The 22,263-nt window shown below is 32.6% G+C and overlaps 1 protein-coding gene across 2 annotated transcripts; it reads right to left on the bottom strand.

Moving 5' to 3' along the window:
* Positions 1 to 411: 411 nt before the first annotated feature.
* On the bottom strand, positions 412 to 4,680 carry LOC130811068 (uncharacterized). Of its 2 annotated transcripts, none has more exons than XM_057677225.1 (4): positions 4,216 to 4,680; positions 3,048 to 3,287; positions 2,701 to 2,918; positions 412 to 848 (listed from the first exon to the last, which is right to left on the bottom strand). In XM_057677225.1, exons 1-4 carry the CDS (start codon positions 4,504 to 4,506, stop codon positions 665 to 667), a joined length of 933 nt encoding a protein of 310 aa, XP_057533208.1. In that variant the 5' UTR covers positions 4,507 to 4,680; the 3' UTR covers positions 412 to 664. The 2 variants fall into 2 exon arrangements, with proteins under 2 accessions (XP_057533208.1, XP_057533209.1); XM_057677226.1 differs by having other exon boundaries at positions 3,048 to 3,284; positions 4,216 to 4,625.
* Positions 4,681 to 22,263: the final 17,583 nt, after the last annotated feature.

Here is a 22,263-nt window from a genome sequence, read left to right as displayed (position 1 = left end):
ATATTATTTATTCTCTGTCTTAAGTATGCTTACTCATCAATGTAATTAGCCTATAAATAAAGAGCTCATATGCTCATTGTAATCATCCACAAAATAACCTCTAAGTTTTAACAAATAGTCTTAATCTTTCTTATTTTCAATTATAATACTTCATTGTAATTGTTCATTGAATTTTATTGTTATAGTATAAACAAGATACTACACACCTCCGAGGACGTAGCCGACATTGGTGAACATCATAAATCTTAGTGTTCTTTGTTTGAGTCTTAATTCCTTCAAAAACATTGTTATTCATTAAAAATATAAGTGGTTCATCAAAATACTTCATACCTTCGATCTTGGTGATATTAGATTTTGAGTATTATCTCTTAGACTCTAATCTAGTTCTTCTTTCACTTAAAATAAAATATATAGAAAACAAAAATGCAATGAGCTTCTTTTATTGATCATTATATATTTTGTTCTTTACTGTACATTTTGAGAACCCTATACAAATCGATTACTAGTGGATCAAAAATGTATAGGGCTATTGGATACATGTAAAAGTATTCACATTGTGAGAATATGAACTATTTTGACAATCTTTCCTATCTCTCAATGAATTCACAAGTACAGTGTAGGAGTAGCACAAGCAACATACAAGTATGTGGAACTTGTAAGGACACTACTGTAACTGTTGTTGCACCGGCATGTCTTTAAGTTCTTCCAGCTTCTGTTTTGCATAAAATCCAATGGAAATGGTAGATGCTGCAGCTAAACAGAAACCAATTCCATCAAACATCATCTGAAATTTCGAAACATGTGTATGTTCCTCCATTGCTTCTGCCATTGTCCGTAACATCCTCCCACTGCAAAAGAGAATCAGAAAAACATTTCAACAAGATGAATGAGGGAGTTCTCTCTTTTCTGTGCTATTTGCGGCAAGTAAACCATATTTAAATTAGGACGAGATTTCATCTTGAATGTATGCAGATCAGAACAGCATGCTCTTATAGTCTGGCCTTGGGAGGACTTTCAAAGATGTATTTGGTTGGGTCCAATACTCCAATCAGCAAAATTCATTTTCCTAGTTTCCTCTAGTTTGTTTATCAAGGGACAAATAAAGCAATTTCAGGTGGAAAAATGCATTCCCCAACAACAGCACTATAATGAAGAAGTTGGGACTGCCAAAGGCAGATGGTTGTGAATGGTGATTGTAAGGCTGGCTGTGAAATATGGGGTTGCACAAATTCTGTCAAAATGTAAGAATGAAATCTAATACCATAATATAATATAGGGTTACAAAATGTAGGAGGAAAGTAATTCTAACATCTATATTGTTAAAGTTAGATAGGCAAAAAACTCATAAATGGACATCTTAAGCATGCCCAAAGATCCCAAAGTGTACTCTGTGTTCAAAGTACTCTTTACAATAAGGGTTTTCTTAATAATAAAGATGCCGACCTAATAACATATATAGCAAACTAGAGTGTATTTTAATGTTACAATATTTAAATACTTGATAACCAATCTCATGCATAACAAGAACCTTTTCTTCTTTAAACATGGCTACCTCCACTCAGCGACTTCATAACCTGCCCTCCATCACCCTTTTTACTCATATATCTCAAACTTCCCTCTCCAACATTTCTTGCTAAAATACCAAACAAAAGAAAGTTTAGAACAGTTGAACTTGTTCTCTTTTAGGTTACACCATACAGCCTATCAGTCTTAGTTTATAGAAAAATAGTAAATCAAAGTCTCTCTTAAGCTCAAGTAAAAAAGCAACTTCAAGAACAAGTCAATACCGAACTCTGATAAGCATTAGAGTACAATCACTAAACTGTACATCTAAACATTTATCATGAAGGTAAAACTTCCCGATTTCAGACTTTCATCCCAACCTGAACCTTAAAGCTATACACTTCAAACAATATTCCAGTTTACCAGCTGGATGCAGGTGTCAGAATAGTCACAATATCCTTATTAAATTGCAAGAAACTCATAAATGGGCAGACTCTATACGAAAACTAACACAATTTTGATAGGTAAAACTGGTGGATTGTCTACACACCAATCATTGTTTTCCTCGTAGCTCTACTTTTACTCCAATCAGAGCTTCAGACAATTATAGTTTGCCACAGGACAGCAATTGTTGCAGACAGCAGAAGATGATAATTTGATGATGTGAAGAAAGATAGTAGCAGAAAATGTTGAGGTGTTTGGCAAAATAGCTTGTTGGAGATTTTAGCTTATTTAGGTACAAATAGACGGTTGAGTGGTCAAACCATCTAACACTAGTGTTCCATAAATTAACTGGTTGAAACAACTTGTTATAAATCAGATGGTCAAACCAGCCAGCTAACACATGTTTGCCTAAGGATTCTTTACTATTAAATCAAGAAATACAGCTTAATTGGAGACCCTATAATAATGACTACTAGTGCCAGATGGAGGGAGCAATGATGTTCAGATAGTACTAGTCTCCAGAATCGGTATATTGGTAAGCTAACAGCAGAAACAAAATGCCAACCATTTTACACATCTAGAAACTCATGTCTATAAACACTAGAAAGCATGTAAGTCAACCATCAAGCAGCATGAACCAGAAAGCATGTAAGTCAACTCATGTCTATAAAGTGAGTCGAAAATTCCATGCTGGAAGTGATTTATTTCATAATATTACCAAAGTTTCTTCAGAACCAGAATGCAAAAACTAACCTGTAAATTGCGAAAAGTATCTCAGGCACCATCCCTATCAGTGTTCCTGCAAGATACGGACTATATTTGACCCCAGTAACAACAGCAACATAGTTGAATATCACATATGGGAATGGGGAAAGTCTTAACAGAACAACCGCTTGAAACTGATGCAACCAATCACCGTCACCAGCAAGTCTTACGAGTGCAGCTTTTTCAGGATACTTATCCAACCAATTCTGAAATGCATACACAATGCACACCAAAAAGGTTAGAGAAGCCACATTTCAAATGATCTTAGTTCCAACAAAAAGTTGGAACTCAATGATAAGCGATTCACACATTGTAATTTGTAAACGAGTGCTTACTTCAATCTTGTGAAGAAATAGACAGGAAGCAATGACGTAGGGCAAACTCACAGCCACAGCTACACCTGCCGTGATCAGCAAGAAGCCAATCCCGTAGCCAAAAATCATTCCAGCAATCCACTTGAAGGGAACGGTTGGCAAAAGTAAAATAGGGAACAATGCTATTGCAGCAAATACAACAGATGCTAACTCCAGATGGCTGCAAGATTCTACCAACCAATGTACAGCCGGAATAACCTTCTAGAAATTAAAAGACACAAACTCACCCAATTAAATATGAATGTACCTGTTGATCCCTATATTGTTGGAATTAAGTCTTTGGTATTGTTGTTGTGTAACTATATTCAAAACTTTCAATAACATAAATTCACTTGACTAAATTTCATATCAAGCAAAGCTAAATTTCCTAATGATCTTTATATACTTCCCATTTTAGTCCATCTCCTATTCTTTTGTACTCCTGCACTTTATTCCCAAACTTTTAAGGGTTTCTTCAATTCTTTCACCCTTTCGCATCATTCTAACATTCCACTTCTATGGCAATAATAAACATCATTGGGCACTGGGGAGAATTTTTCCTCAACGAACATAACCTCAAAACTGTAGTATAATAGTATTCGTCATTACAATTTACACAATAATCAACAACCAAACCATCAAAATACTCTGAATGCTACCTAACTTGTTAAGTAAATTCTCGATGGCATAAGTCTCGTCTACATTAGTACCCTTTGAGGATCCCCAAGGACCCAAATAAACTAAATACTAATCAACAAAACATCTTAACTTGAGATTATATTACGACTTAAGATAATAAACATTTTGCACCGATAACTTGAGATTATAACTTAAGATAATACCAAATTAAAGTTCACAAATAGAAAGTTCAAGCAATTATAAATAACCAAATCCTGTAAAAGTCATACACAACGGTAAACAAGAAAAAAAATTCGAAATACAACATCCAAAGCAGCAAAATCTGCAAACAATCTTCATCTCCATAACATTTATTTATAAGCTTAAATTCATTAAAATTATTATATTTTTAATCTATTCAAGACATAAAATAAATTCTAACTCAGAAATCAATTCTAAGATCATACATAACAAACAAAAGAGGAAAAAAGATTATATTTGAAAAAAAAGCATGAGGAAAGAGAAAAAAAACCTTCTTCATGAAAGAGGGACCGAAATGTTTGATAATTGCAATAACGGAAACTGCTATTAAAGCACCGATAACAATCATCAGCCATGTTGATCGTGAATTTACCCATCTACGATTGACATAATTATTATGATTTTGGATCTGATTATGATTTTTGGGAAGAGAATTTGGTACTACTTGAGGAGTTTCTTCATCAATTTGAGTAGAATTATGGTCTAATCTCTGATAATCAGAGTTAATTACCTCCATTTTTGTGGGAGGTGTATCACGACAAGCATGATTTAAGTTTTGCATTATATGAATGTGAAATTGTTAATGTAATTTGCGTGAAAAAGTTTGTAGTAACTGTAAACGGTAGTTGTGATGAAACAAAGCAACTTCCTCTTTTATTTTCTTTCTTTTCTCATTATTTTATTTCTTTCTTTTTCTTTGCTGAGAGGTACGAAGGTTAATCGATGGTCAAAAATGTTCAATTCGGAAGACGTATCCCTATGGATCTATCTTCTATCTATAATTGTGGACTACGCGGCTCTTAAGGCGGTAAGATGACTCTATATAAATGGTTCATTAGTTAAAAATATTTCTAAAAATTGAAAACTCAACTCTTAAGAAGTAGATTTTTTTGAAAAACAAATATTAACCGTTGTTAGAGCTAATGCTCTTCAATGAAGATTCTAATCTACAAAGAATGATAAAGATTACAAAATATAAAGAAAATCAAACACACCAAGAATTGGAAGGTGGAAAAATCCTAATATCAAATTGATATTAGACTATGAAACCTACCCAATGAATGAAGATAATTTTATTGATCTGGGTTTTTGATTACATGCACTAATCCACCTCTATTAATGGAGAATGAAAAACTATAGAGAAAACAAAGAGAAATTCAAAACCCTTAATTTCCCACTTATGAATCCTAATTTGGCTTCCTCTCTATCTAAATCAATTCTCTCTCACAAGAGGATTACAAGTGTATACCATGTGTTTCTTTCTCAAACTCATTACAAATGATGTTTTCATTGAGTATTTATAAGGCTAGAAGCAAGAGAGGACAACAAGTATAACACGTGCAAAACAGAACACGCGAACAGAAAGCTCGCTCGACAAACTGAAGCATGCTCGACCATGTAGGTCGAGCCGAGGCTCGAGCAAAGGGTCAGCGACATTTTGATCTTGGCACCTTTATATACATCAAAAACTAGCACACCATACTCCCTCAACATCAAGCTACACATGAGATTATGAGTCACACCATAACAAATCTCCACCTTGATTAAATAATCTCAATTCCGCCAAACACAACTTAACCAATCATATGCCAAAAAACAACTCATCATCAAGATGAAACCACCTCAAAGAGGTGCCCCTCCCTTAAAGGAGTAAACCCATGACACATGAAACAATACAAACGAGATTGTGCCAAGCTCAAACACAACCCCAATCAATGACCACCACAACTCCAACTATAAGCCCATTGGAGCAAGCACCCTACCCAAGACAATCGAGCCCCAAGCTATAAAGTCTTGAAAATGCAACCACCTCGTTTCAAAGCAAAACATCTCATGACTACACAGAAGAAAACATTCCACCAATGCTCGCTTATCAAACAAGTTGACACATCTTTGATCTATAACATTACTACCCATCATTGCCATGCCATCTTCAACCATCATATCACTCCATAAATACGATGCTCATTCCTTCAAGGTACATAAAGGAATGTCTCCACCTAACATAGGTGCACACACATCATCATCCTCATCCTCCTTAGCTAGAGTAACACCGCTATCGACCTCTGCCTTCTTCTTGGCGCTAGAAGAACCACAAGCGTGGAGATTAGCAAACTCTACAAAGGTAACCAAAAACATGAATGTTGACGTGTAAAGATCCCACAACAAGTACATCTTGATCCTCCTCGAGTTTTCCAAGAAGACACCCTTCTTAACTCGTAACTCAAAACCGTTTCCCATACAAGCATAAGCCATGTCACCAAAGAACTATACTTCGGAGTATTCTTGAAGCGCCACCTTTACCACTTTGGCATCCAACATTTCGCCTAATCCTATTAGTAACCAGCCAAACCATATAGAGCCATAACCATTCTTACCATCCATCCACATCTCATCCATTCATCAAAACTCCTTTGCTTCCTGATTTCCTTTTTCTTCATAATATTACAACCATTGAACACCCCAAAGATCTCATCACTATGCTCCAAGAGGTAAAACCAAGTTGTCTTCAAAGTAAGTAAATACCGGTAGATACCATGTAATGGAACCAAGAAAAGACTCCACACCACTGAGTGACTATCTTGAAGCTAACCCATCTTTGCTGTAAAGAACACCAAGCTTACAATATCCAATAGAAACCATACATCTCTCACCAAATAGACCATTCTTGGATAGAACCCACAAGTCTCTCTCACTCATATGCCAATGTCTCAAATGCTACAAAGAAATATGATGCTCATCGGACAACAAAGAACCCTTTGACCTTGTCAACCCATCATCCATTGACCCAACTAGCTCATAAAGTGACCCTTTCTTCTTGCCCTTCATCCTTATCAAGAATGCATCTACTACCATCACTAACCAGAGCACCTAGTGATATAAAGTTCTTTTTCATATCCGAAACATGATGAACATTTAACAAAGTATAAACCATGCCATCAAACATCCTTATCCTCACCGACCCTACACCTATAACATTGCACACCACATTTTTGCTATGTGTACCACTCCCCCTTGAACATGGACATATGTGGAGAACCAATGTCTATGAGGTATGACATGAAAAGAACTACCAAAATCAAGAATCCATCTATCATTAGATCTTTCACTTGACTCAACAACAAGAGCAAAATCATCATAACAATCACCATAAGAAGAAACACTCTCCTAACCTTTGTTCTTACCTTTCACCGGGCAATCCCTTTTCACACATAGCCCTTTTTTTGACAATTATAGCATATGACATTCTTACCCCAAGACTTAGAACTACCGTTCTTATTAGGTCTATCCTTTACTACAAGGCCCTCACCATCATGTGAGTATTTGTCACCGTAGTTAATTGATTCTCAATCAACTCCATTTGTAGTAAAGCCCCCTTTACATCCTCAAGAGTCAACGCATCTTTTCCATACAAAATTATCTCCCTAAAATGCTGGTACTCCTTAGGTAGGGAGCTCAACAATTTTATCACTGGGTCCTCATCATCAAGATTCACATCAAGGTTAGACAAATCCATCACAATTGAATCAAATTCTTCTATATGTGATTTAAGAGAACTACCTTCCTCAACATGAATATCATGAAGCTTACTCCTCAATAATAAGCGATTTGCCACCGATTTAGTCATGTACAATGACTCTAGCTTCAATCAAAGACCCGTGATTGTCTCCTCCTTTGCAACCTCTCTAAGTTAATGTATCATGGAAAGTGCCTTCAAATCCATCTCTTCAAAATCTTCGATGGACATTCTTGGAGGTTTCTTGGACTTCCCCAACAAAGCTTTCTCATACCCATTTTGCACCAAAATAGCCTTCATCTTAAGTTTCCATAACCCAAAATGAACATTCCTATCAAACAACTCTATCTTAAACTTTGTAACACCTATGGATACTAAGAACCAAATCAAGAATCTCCAAACAAACCCCAAATCAATGGAATTCTAACTTTCCCAAGGATTTCAACTCAAGCTCTTGATACCAAATGTTAGAGCAAATGCTATTCAAGATTGTATCTACAAAGAATGATAAAGATTGCAAAATATAAAGAGAATCAAACACACCATGAATTGGAAGGTGGGAAAATCCTAATATCAAATTGATATTAGACTATAAAACCTACCCAATGAATGAAGATAATTTTATTGATTTGAGTTCTTGATTACATACACTAATCCACGTCTATTAATGGAGAATGATGAACTATAGAGAAAACAAAGAGAAATTGAAAACCCTTAATTTCCCACTTATGAACCCTAATTTGGCTCCTTCTCTATCTAAATCAATTCTCTCTCACAAGAGGATTACAAATGTATACCATGTGTTTCTCTCTCAAACTCATTACAAACGATGTTTTCATTGAGTATTTATAAGGCTAGGAGCAAGAGAGGAAAACAAGCACAACACGTGCAAAACAGAACACGCGAACAGAAAGCGCACTCGACAAACTGAAGAATGCTCGACCATTTCGAGCCATATTACTCGACAACTCGAGCGACCAGTAGCAGGTCGAGCCAAGACTCGAGTAAAGGGTCAGCAACATTCTGATCTTGACACCTTTATATGCATCAACAACTAGCACACCATACTCCCATAACATCAAGCTACACATGAGATTATGAGTCACACCATAACTGTAACACCCCGGCCCCTCGAACCGTTGGTGACTACTCTTGGAGACTGTAGACTAGCCCCACAAACCAACACAAGTCTTTCCAGCGCACTTTGGCCTCACTCGTGCGCACCCGGGAAAACTTCCCAAGAGGTCACCCATCCTAAGATTTCTCCCCACCAAGCACGCTTAACTGTGGAGTTCTTAGCAAATGGACTCCCTAAAAAAAAGATGCACCTTGTTGATATGAATAGTCTATCAATCTTTTTTCAAGCTAAATCTGGGGTATTACACTCACCCCCACTTAAGAATACAACGTCTTCGTTGGACCGTAACTTCAGGATCTTATCCCCCGCTAGGTGCACTGAACACTATCAGCCACGGTCGCAAGGTTGATCTGATACCATTTGTAACACCCCAGCCCCTCGGACTGCTGGTGACTACTCATGGAGACTGTAGACTGGCCCCACAAACCAACACAAGTTTTTTCAGCGCACTTTGGCCTTACTCGTGCGCACCCAGGAAAACTTCCCAGGAGGTCACCCATCCTAAGATTGCTCCACACTAAGCACGCTTAACTGTGGAGTTCTTAGCAAATGAGCTCCAATGAAAAGAAGATGCACCTTGTTGATATGAATAGTCTATCAATCCTTTTTCAAGCTAAATCTGGAGTGGCACTCTCGATACATAATTAACATTAATAATTATACTTAAGATAAATAATGCGGAAGTGTAAAACACCGAACTGCTAAAAACCATTTAAACTAAAATCGTTCAAAACATAAGTAAAAAATATCTTACAACTGAGAAAATATGAAATAAGGTTTACTTAAATACGATAAAAAAACATAAGTACAATATAGTCATCAAGTAAAATCATTGAAGCTAAGTCCTCGATAGAATAATTAAAGTTGCTGCCTGGATCGAAACCTGAGCTAAATTTTCCTGCAAAATACTGTCATCCATAATACGGATAACAGCCGATTAAATCGGTCAGCGATAAAGCCGAGTACAATTTTCTCAACAAGCTTATGATGCGATAGTTAAATCATGCTTATAGAATAATCATCAAGCACAATATAGAAGGTTATTACTCATTATTGACCTTTACTAAGCCACTAAGTTACATTCTCAATACTTGCAGAAGTTCATTACTGCTACTAAATACTTGGTAACCTTAATGCTTATTTAATCGAATTCAATTAATCCTCATAACTTTACCCTCATAGCACATCACAAGATCACAACAATAATGACAACTGATATACGTAAGGGTCTGGTTAGGTGAGGACCGTAGTCCTAAACCCTAACTGTAGTGGGAGTCGTCACTCCTCTCAATACTGTTATGCTTGAGACTTCACAGGATGAGTTTTTCTCGGACCCCCTGTCTGACACCGCATTTTACGTGCCGGCTAACACGGACGCCGGGATTTTACATGCCGGTCCATGGTTCGACGTTACCTTACTATCAGAGTCATACAATCAATATCATGCAATATCAAACAAGACTCTAAACCGAAATAGTTTACATTCTTATAAGTCAAACTGGCACTAGTCAAAATTTTGACAATTCTACCCTTTTAATAGAAACAAATTACTAGTAACTAATAAATTAATATTAATTAAATAACAAATTTTCGTAGCTATACTAAGATTCCTGAGGCTAAACTAAGTCATTATTATGTAATAAATAATCATAAAAGTCAAGAGTAATATTTATAACGTATTTTATCAAATAATCAGTAAAATAGTAAAACGGATCTATCATAACTATAAAAAAACATAATCCGACAAGTTATTAAGGGTCCAAAATCTAAATGAAATGAGTTTTCGAGAAAAACAACGCTAAGCATTTTAACAAATTTGTTTAACTATTTTACCTAAAATCGATTAAAAATTTATCAAAACACCAAGTTGATATGGAATCATTTTAAACAAATAAGTTTATTTAACTAGTAAAATTCATATATATTTATATTATCATATTAATCAAAAATTTCCATATATATGACTTTTTTTTCGAGTGTCCCAAAAGTATTATTGTTTTGACGAAAATATCACTAAACTGGATATGACTTTAATATTACCATGTAAAGTTTAAATGACTAAAATAAAATCATGTTGGTCATGCTTTTATATTATCGAGTAACCATAAATAAATATCACATAACGAGAGAGTTAAGAAAATGTGTACCATTTTCCTCCAAAGATGGTGCTAAACCAAGTAAGAGAATAATAATAGGAAAATAAGGAAGACTTAAACAAGTAGCTCCAAAAGAGAAAGTCTTCAAGGTTCCAAGCTTCAAAAAAGTAGATCTTCAATTACCCAAAAGAAAATGATATCCAAGCTCCAAAAGATAATACTTGACTTTTTAAAAGTTGCTAGTTATTGGCTTAAGAAGTGATAAGATCAAGCTCCATCTTCATTTGATTCTTCAACAAATAAAAAGGGTATAAAGTTAGTAAGATGTTAATGAAGTGGAGATATAAGATAGTAGAAAGATTTGATGATGGGGTGCAAGTGATCTCATGGCTAAGGAAGGGTATTTATAATGGGTTTTGGGCAACTTTTTAGTTCATAAGATTGTATGAAAAAGAAGGTTAACTTGTGTAAGTGATTTAGAGTGTGTTAGTGAATGTGTAAGAGTTGGAGTGTGTAAGTGGATATGTAAGAGTTTGGAGTGTAGAAGAAGGTTAACTTGTGTAAAGAAATGGTGATAGCTTGTGTAAGTGATGAACATTATGGATTGATGTAGAAAGGATTTTGGTTCATCAAATTTTTGTTCTAGTTTATACTAGTGAAATGTTTTAGATTAATGGGAAAGTATGGTTAAGGTTTGATTATGAAAATATGATAGTTTACTTAGAAAATTTTGGTTAAAACTATACTTAAAGTTAATAAGAAAAATATAGTTAATATTTTTAGGTATAAAATAATTAAATCAAAGTTGTAAGGTTAAAATGATAAGTAGTAAAGTTAGTTTGCGGAAAGAAATTGAAACGTAACGTTTTAATAAAACCGTAAATATTATATTAAAATTTTATTTTTCATAGTATAAAATAATAAAATGATATTTTAGTGCTTATAAAGAAATTTAAGAATATATATATATATATACATATATATTTATATATATTTTTAAGTTTAATATTTGGAAGAAATTACAAAAATCGGAATAAGGTTTAGGAATTAAAGGTGATTTGAATTAGATAATCAAAGGATTAGGAATTCGAAAAGAAATTTCGGAATAATTAATCGGAAGATTAAGATTAAAAAATTTGAACCTGTTACAATAACAACTGTATTTTTTCAAAAAATAGTTTGCCTGGCTCAATTGAAGTCGTCTCACGGTAAGACAGCTTCAATAGAGAATCAATGTTATATATATATACGTCCTCTATTACAAACTATTTACAACGTTACTCAAAAAAGTATTTATAACGTTTAACTTTTCATTTAGTTCAATGCACTATTTTAATCTATTCATGTATACAAAATTAATCATAGATTAAAATTGATAATGAATAGTCTAATATTTATAGTATTACAACTTACAAGTAATTTAGAATAGCTTTTGCCTATACTATCATACTATATATTTATTAAAGTTTGGAAAATAACAAATTTTATTTTCCTTAATACTTTGTCAAAAAGAAATAAGTTTACTTCTTCGTTTTGTAAATATCTTTAAACTTTCTGTGAGAAAAAAATTATTTCATTTTTTAAGAAAAAAATGGGTATCAACTATCTTAAGGAAATATATATTGATAGACGAACTTGGAAAAAATTGGGTAAAAATTACCCACTTATGGGAATATGTAGAAAACAAGGCAACCAATGTGATCCATCATCCACTTGATCTTAACTAATGAAAATGTTTCTAACATGCCTTAAAAAATTATATCATTTTGACCATATGACAGTTTTATGGGTATGAGAGTTTGGGGTATTAATTCTTTGATTTGCTAAGGGAATTACAAATAGGTTGAACATTGACTTTAGCTTAGAATTTTTATGATATTTAAAATCTTTCTATATTAGCAACACAACTTCAAGGTATAGACACTATCTAATCAGTAATATAGTTGAGGGGATTCAGCTTGTAGGCGTATAACTCGACCATATTATCGACTTTTAATATAAGTTCATAACTTCCAATTCATATTAAAATGAAACAAATCATACAAGGGGGCCTGGTTCGTCATTATAAGGACGTACTAGATCTCAGGATACAAGGGGGCCTGATAAATCAAAATTAGTAGCCAAAAACTTGATCGGGACTCTATGTCCTTCAATAGTAATACCGCAAGTGCACGGTGTAGCATAGTACGTCGGCAAGTACGGGTCGAATCCACAAGGAGCGTGGGTTAAGTTAATATTTTCTCGATCGATTAGTGTGTTCGAAAACGTATAATATGATGTTTGGAGATAGAAATAATTAAAACAAGCAATTAAAAGTACTTAATGAAAATAAAGCATAAAAGTAAATAAGGATACAATGAACCAAAAGCAAGGATAAAATGATCAATAAGCTAATAGGCATAGGCTAGGCTTTCTCACCAAAGTAGTGTTTACTAAACATTAACCTAAGGTCATGGATATTTTTTTATGGGGAAGAACATATCATAAGTACTAATGTTCTCTCTTGAGCAACAAAAGCTTCCTAAACAAACTCAACTACCTATTTTCATGGAGCTAAGCATAATTTAAGACATGAAGCACACATTCAACATTTCCAATCAAAGCATCTACCTATTCTAATGGAGATGTCTTAACTTTTAAGAATAGATTATCGTTAAAAATCGACTCTCGCCCTCAGTTTAACGACACTACAACATGATAGCAAAATCCATCTTAAACCATAAACAACACAACCAAGCCAAAGGTAAAGAAAGCAATTCAAACTACATACATGGTGATGATGCCTAGCCTAAGCCAAAACAAACTACTTACTCATACTCATATTGAAATTGTAGATTGCAAACAAGCCAAGAATCATAGATGAATAAACTAGAGTATCCTAAAGAGATGAGTGCAATATAAGTGGAAGAACTACAAGCATGAATATATGAAACTAAAGGCAAACAATCAAAGATAACTAAGTGACATGAATTGAAAACAATAATAGCAAGAATAGAAGTTACTCTTTTAAGTTCAATATAAAGATGAACAAGATGATTTGATGATTCAAAGTAATACCTTCCAAAAGCTTCAATAATAGTACATCAATGGTTGAAGAATTCCAAGTTGGAAAATATTACAATAAAGGATGAAGTTAAGATTGTATTTGGAAAATGAAAATACTTAATTGAATTGAAAGAGAAATTATGCTAACACTAATTCTTAATTGAAATGAAAGCAAAGCTATGATGAATACATAGAAATTACTCAAAGTGAAAGGTAAAAACTGAGATGATAGTTCCCACTTCCTCTTCTCTATTTATAGGCTTCAAAAACAAGTGGGCGTGGTGGTTTCATGATTGCTCCACCACCCCTAGGTTGTAGGGGGGGTGCCACTCCTAATGGATAGGGTAGAGTGGCTGGCAGTCTTGGCAGCAGTAATTAGAAGCAACAAAATGTAATTGGAACTCGAATGATACTTAAAAAGATCGCAAAAGCTGCTGTCACCCATTTTGCTCGACCAAATCGGATGTCGCTCGACCAGTCGAGCCACCATTAGGTCCAACATCAGAAACTTCAAAAATTGGACAGAATATGAAATTCGGCTCTGCTCGACCCGAGCCAACTTGCTCGACCAGTCGAGCGGATGTCCTGTACTTCTGAATTGAATCCTGCTGATGATAAGAAGCTCTGGAAGTTTGAATGCCCTTCGCTCGACCCGAGCCAACTTGCTCGACCGGTCGAGCAAACTTCAGAAATGTAATTCTCAACTTCTGACTCGAGCAATGCTGCTCGAGCCACCTTGGCTCGAGCTTATTCTGGTCGAGTGGATCTATTTTGGCTTCTTTTTGGCTTGTTCTTGTGGCTTGGCTCATGATGTTTCACTTCTTTGAACCCTTGGTGTTTAGGTGAGCAATGTATGCAACCAAAGGGGCTAGTTTGTGCTCGGTATTGATATTAGATACTGAAATGAAATAAAATACCAAAGTAACAAAACAAGCGTAAAATCCAATAAACCATTGCGATAAGATGTAGATTCCTCACGCTAAACAAGCCACTTATAGGGGTAAAAATAAAGATAAAATATAGCTAACAGAGCTACTCATTACTGACTTAAATTTATACACCATAAGTGCTCAGTGCATTTATTCAACATATATAAGGAAATAAAATGAAGTAAGCACATGTATAACAAACTTCCCTCCATTGGTAGAGCGGTGAAGCTTCAACAATAAGGTTTTTGGTTTCCTACCATAGAGCTCGTAGAAACCAACATACAAGTTTAACCTATTCAATTGACAATCAAATCAACTTGCTATCTACATCTCCAAACCCTAGAAAGTAAACTAAGTACTCACTCATATTTGAATAACAATTACACAAAGTATAATCACAAAATTCATATCTTCACAATATATAAGAAGTAGAAATTAGAACTTACTTAAAACAATGGTAGATATAGATTAGTAATAATGATGATGATGATGATGATAAGAAAAACAAATCCAATATGTAAGAATGTCTATAAAGTATATTCAATCTTCAAATAATTTTGCAAATAGAACCCAAATTAAAACTATAAGTTTTTTTGAAATTGAAACTACATCTTAAATCTTAAATTAGTCCCAAACAAAGGAAGAAAAACTAAGGAGAAATACTAAATAAATTACTTATATCCCCTTCCTTACAACCATTTTCGTGGCAGAACCAACCATTTTCATGACAACAATTATAGGTTAGAACATAGATTTTATATCCCGCTTTACTCTTTCTCATCTCTTAAATTTCTTCTATATCATGCTAACTCTTTACTTTTTCTCTTTGACTTCATTTTTTTTCTCATTTTACCTACTCAAATCACAAACTAAGGCAATTTGACTCGCGAACGAACCACGGTTAGGGACAATCGTACCCAATCGTTATTTGGTGGTCAAGTGATCGAATCATGTGACACTGCAATGACTGGTTTTGAAAATATTGGTTTTTAAACTTGCAAGTTGAATCTAAGTTAACGAAAAAACTTTAGATTATTCACTTTACAAACAGATTGTAGATCTTGGCGACAGTATTGATGATGTTGATGATAAATTGTCATTAAGATTGGTGGGTCGAATTCTTACGTCGAAACCTCTTAATTTTGACGCGGTCCGTAGAACACTGATGCATATTTGAAACCTCAAAGATGGCGTCATTATTAGGGCTATGGGATCAAATTTGTTCCTTTTCCAATTCTTTCATTTGAAGGATAGGTATAAAGTGCTTAATGGTAGACCTTGGTGCTTTGAAAATAAATTACTTGTTCTCCAAGATATTGATGTAGAAAAGCAATCAGCTGATATGACCTTGAATTTTTCGCCCTTCTGGATTTGTTTCTATAATCTACCCTTTGAATATAGATCGGATGAGAAAGTGAAAATAATGGCAAAGGCTTTAAGGGAAGTCTTGGTGATCGAGGAGGATTTTCTCAATATTAACCCTTATCGTGGGGTTACGGTTTGGCTCGATATTACAAAATCGTTAAAGAGGTTCCAGATGATTAGCCTCAAGACAAATAATACTATGAAGATCCCGATCAAATATGAGCGCCTTCCACATGTTTTTGAAGGACTGTTCACATGTTTTTGATGAAGAACGGGAAGTTGGGTAATATGGATGAGGTATGAACCTTAGAGCGTCCCCGAGGAAAGGCCTTAATAAGAACAATGAAGAATTTAATGTCCTACGTCTGAAAAAGAGCTTATTTGTGATGAAACCTAAATCTACTACAGATCCGAACGCTGCTCGGAGTAGAGATGAGGCTACTGGAGGGAAGTTAGGGGATATTTTTGGGGAGAATAGGTGTCTTGTGAATCCCAAAGGTGCACAAGTGGACATAAATGTAGCTGATTCTTTGGCTTGTAATCCCCAAGTACAGTTGATACGCGTGAAGGGAATAAGCAGCCCCCAAATGCGACCCCTTTATCACCATCAGGCCTTGAGGTTAGTACTCTTGTTTTTGCTGAAAAACATAGTGATTATGTGGGGTCTGGTACTGTTACTGTGATGTGCCCTCCTTTCCAGATAGACTGTCATAAAGCCCAACATAAAAAATTTGTTAAGATTTAAAAACATAGGAAGAGGGACAACATTAATGTGAAAGATTCTGAGGAGAGTAGGCCTATAGGTACCACACAAAATATTCTGCTTGAGTTGTCTGGGAAAAGAAAAACATGGGACTCTGATGTAGTTATGGAAGATAGTGAGTGTGATCTGAAGCGGTCTTGCATGGGATCTAGAGTAGAAATTTCGATCAGTAGTTCAATAGTGGAGGTTGGTTTACCCCAACCCCGCGAACGATAATGAAAATATTTAGTTAGAATTGTTAGGGTCTCAACAATCGCCTGACAATTCAAGCTCTCCATAGCTGGTGTTGGAGAGAGAGGCCGTATTTTGTTTTAGTTATGGAATCGATGATGAAGAAAAAGAAACTCAAAGGGATTAGAAATAAGTGTGGATTCAGTTATGGTCTTTGTGTGAGTAGTGGTGGACACTCTGGTGGCATTAGTCTGTGGTGGCGGGATGCAACTGTCAACTTGATCTCTTTCTCTTAGAGACACATTTTAGTGGAGGTTTGTGAAGTGAGGGGTATTGATACGAGTTGGTTAGCTTGTGGCATCTATGACTGGGCGAATAGAAAAAATAAGCATAAAATTTTGGAGTTAATCAGGAAGCTTAAGGATGATTCACGGAGTCCAGTGGTTATTTTTGGTGACTTCAACGAAATCTTGTGTCACAATGAGAAGGACGGAGGTAGTTCAAGGGCTGATAGGGACATGGATGCTTTTAGAGAGTTCCTTAATGATTGTGGTTTACAAGATATAGGGTACAGGGGTAGCACTTTCACTTGGAGCAGAGGCAATTCTCCTACTACTATGGTTATAGAGCGGTTAGACAAATTTGTGGCTTGTTCGGGGTGGTTGAATGTCTTCCACTCTTTTGATGTTCGTCATTTTCCAATTTATCGCTTGGACCATGCTCCTATTATGCTGAGTACTTCTAGACCATAAGGGGAAGGGTGTGACACAAAGTTATTCAGATTTGAATCTCTTTGGCTGTCTAATGATGATTGTAAAAAAGTTGTCTTTGATGCGTGGTAAGAAGGGTTAGGTGCTGACATTGAGTTTCGTATAGCTAATTGTGTAGGTAAATTGGCCTCATGGGCTGATTCGACATTTAGGGTTCTCAAATCAAGAATTAAAGCTTTAGAAAGAAAGCTTTACAAAGATGAAAGACACGACTTTATGGGTTTTATTAATTGGCCTTGATAAGGAATGTTTATGAGTTGTTGATAGTCATCTCTTTTGAGTTGTAATGTCAAATTGGTGATGTGTTATATAGCTTATTCCATTGAAAAACATAATTCTTTTGAGAGACAAAAGAAATAGTTAACACATATTTATCAAAATTTATATAAATAAAAGTGAGGTTAAATTCAATAGTTACATACCCACAAAATTAGTTTAAGAAAGGTTCTTAAACGGCGTACTAGTATACGAGGTCTTACAAGACATTGTTGGTGGACTTCACTAGAGGAACTTCATTTGCGGTTCTTGTCTCGTTATTATATTTTGCTAGTGGATTCACGCTACAAAGTTATAATTTCTCATCCCAATATTTATCTGTTTCATCTCATGTCAATAATTGGTTCTTAGAAAGATTTTAGTTTTCCGCTTGTTAAAAGTTAACAGTACTAAAATCCTACACACCATTCATATGTTTGTAAATGACAAGAATACATAGACAATTTAAAACACTTACAAAAGTCCATTATTTTTCACTATATTGATATTTTTGAATCGAAAAATGCAAATATGAAATTTTTTTTAAAAATAGGTGACTAAAATAAAAGGAACGGTTGTATTTAAGTGTTATGTTACAATTTTGGGTATAAATAAGCTTGGTATTGAGCTGATATTTGCCTCCATGATTGATTTAAAAATAATTCTATGATATAATATGTTTATTTACGTTGATTAAACTAAACATAGGTTTACTATGAATTTGAAAATTAATAATGATAAAAGCTTGATGGATAAAAGTGTCAGTAGAGTAAATTTGACAAATAAAAGCTTCACTTGAAATTAATGAAACTTCAATAATGTAAAAATCGAAAATAAAACTAGACTAGAGTAGACTATATAGTTTTAGAACGATATGGTCCGATTATATCGTTCTAATGTCTAAAACGGTTTGATTTGGGTTCATGACCCTTCCAATTACATTAGGATGTCTAAAAGCAACAATGAAAAAGAGTACTAAACGCACTTAACCGTAAGAGGAACCTAAAACATATTTTTACATTTAATCATTAACTGTCGAGAATAATCATATTTCAAACCAGAAAAACATGTGGCCGGAAATCAAATCATGACCCTTTTAATTACATTAGGATGTTAAATAATGCAGTAGAAAACTAATCCGGAAAAGAAACTCACAAAATGCAATAAAAAAAATGCAATTACATTAGGATGTTAAACCGAAAACTTATCAGGTGTGGTGGTTTGTGTGCCGAAAAACGTAGCTGAGCAGTGGCTATATTGTGGGTAGTGCACTTTGATGGTTATTATTGGTGCTAATACTATCATTTTATCATAATAAAAGTGACTTGAGTGGACTTTCTCGATTAATCGTGTGATCTTTTATCATTCACACGTAAGGGACTTATAAAAATTCTTGTGTTTTGGTTATTTTTTGGGTGATTAAACTAAATTAGGGTTTTTGTCTTAGTTTAGTTGATTGTTTTGCTTATATTGGTCGTGAAGTGGGTGTTATTAGTGTTATAATCAACCCCTTTGTGCTCAATAGTTCTAAACTTCTAACAACCTATTTGGTTTATGGTATTAAATAGTAATAATGGGAATGATTTATAGTGTAAAATTTTATCAAAAGTTTCATATCATTCCCATATTAATGAAACTTTTATCAAAAAAAAGTTTTTTATTTACAAATTTTCATTACCACCTAATACCACCTCTCCCAACGATAATGCATTGCAATGAATTTTACGAAGAAAATGAGATAATTAAAATTGGACAAACATGATTATCAAAGTAGGGAATGAGATTTTTGAACCAAAATTAGCTATTTTTCACGAACTTCTCCAGCACTATCTGTAACAGATCCTTTTTCTTAATCTTAAATAATTTGACAAATTCAATAATCGTTTCGTTTAATTATTTTCTTTTTAATGCCGTTTCGAATTTTATTTCAATCGTTCTTAAGTTCTCGATTTTCTTTTATAGATAATTTATTTCTCTTAAAATAAATTACCTAAATATTAAGTCTAGTTAAATTACATACAATAACTTAATCTTTTTATTTTTTATATTAATTTATGATTAAAAAAAATATATACAATAATAATAAAATTTAAAAAAAAATAAATAAATTATAATAAAAATAAAAATATCTATAGGTTGGCGGCAAAGTGGCTAGGTGGCATAATTTTCACTTAGCCTTATCTCTAATTTCTTGCCCATGAAGGAAAAAAAATTAAAATAATAAATAATTTTACAATCTTTGGCCTATTTATATCCAAAGCATACCGTGGGTAAAGAAAAAAAAAAGGAAAGAAGAGAAGGAAAAATCAGAAAAATTACTTTCAAATAAAAGCTAATTCCTACAAAAAAAAAACACTAAAAACCCTAGAAAAATTCATAAAAAAACTTTTCAAAAATTTCCTAATAATAGTATTTAGTGTTAATTATAGAAATTGAAGGGAGGAAGCTAATTTTGTGACTAGAAATTCTACAACAAAGGAAATTGATTAATACTAAAATTATTAAAGGCATAAATTCTTATATATATTTATTTACATAAAATTATGCCCATAAATTTTATATGTGTTTAGTATATATTAATTAAATTTTCAGAAAATTTTTGGGAATTAATTCGTTGTAATTTAATTTATATGATTTATTCATTTTAATTGTCAAAAACCGCATAATCTGAAATAATTTTAATTAAAATAGTAAATATTAATATTTTTAAACGAAAATTTTTCTGTATATATATATATATATATATATATATATATATGTATATATATATACACACATATATATATATATATATATATATATATATATATATATATATATATATATATATATATATATATATATATATATATATATATATATATACACATATATATATATATATATACACATATATATATATATATATATATATATATATATATATACATATATATATATATATATATATATACACACATATATATATATATACACATATATATATATACACACACACACACACACACACACATATATATATATATATATATATATATATATATGAGATATAAATTGTGTATTAATTTCGTGAATTATAGTTGAGTATAAATGTTATTATTAATTTTTGCTAAAAAAAGCATAAAATAAGGAAATTCATAAATTGGGTTAAAAATATATAATTCTGAAAAAAAATAATTTATTTTATTGTTACTGCATATTTTCTTTTCATTTAAATAATTTTTTTCAGAATTATATATTTTTAACCCAATTTATGAATTTCCTTATTTTATGCTTTTTTTTTTAGCAAAAATTGATAATAATATTTATACTCAACTATAATTCACGAAATTAATACACAATTTATATCTCATATATATATATATATATATATATATATATATATATATATATATATATATATATATATATATATATATATATATGTACAGAAAAATTTTCGTTTAAAAATGTTAATATTTACTATTTTAATTAAAATTATTTCAGATTATGCGGTTCTTGGTAATTAAAATGAATAAATCATATAAATTAAATTACAACGAATTAATTCATCAAAATTTACACAAAATTTAATTAATATATACTAAACACATATAGAATTTATGGGCATAATTTTATGTAAATAAATATATATAACAATTTATACCTTTAATAATTTCACTATTAATCAATTTTCTTTGTTGTAGAATTTCTGTCACAAAATTAGCTTCCTCCCTTTGAATTTCTATTATTAACACTAAATACTATTATTAGTAAATTTTTGAGGATTTTTTTAGGAATTTTTCTAGGGATTTTAAAGTTTTTTATTTATTTATTTCTTTTTAAGGAATTAGCTTTTATTTGAAAGTAATTTTTCTGATTTTTCCTTCTCTTCTTTCTTTTTTTTTCTTTACCCACAGTATGCTTTGGATATAAATAGGCCAAAAATTATAAAATTATTTATTATTTTAATTTTTTTTCCTTCATGGGCAACAAATTAGAGATAAGGCTAAGTGAAAATTATGCCACCTAGCCACTTTGCCGCCAACATATAGATATTTTTATTATTATTATTATTATTATTATTATTATTATTATTTTAATTTTATTATTATTGCATATATTTTTTTAATCATAAATTAATATAGAAAATAAAAAGATTAAGTTATTGTAGGTAATTTAATTATATTTAATATTTAGGTAATTTATTTTAAGAGAAATAAATAATATATATATAAAAAAATAAGAATAAAATTTGAAACGCTATCAAAAAGAAAATAATAAAACGGAA

This window comes from Amaranthus tricolor, chromosome 4, assembly GCF_026212465.1.
Source record: "Amaranthus tricolor cultivar Red isolate AtriRed21 chromosome 4, ASM2621246v1, whole genome shotgun sequence".
In the NCBI taxonomy this organism is placed as follows: domain Eukaryota; kingdom Viridiplantae; phylum Streptophyta; class Magnoliopsida; order Caryophyllales; family Amaranthaceae; genus Amaranthus; species Amaranthus tricolor.
Note: the sequence above shows the minus strand (reverse complement) of the source record. Positions and strands in the feature narration are given on the sequence as shown.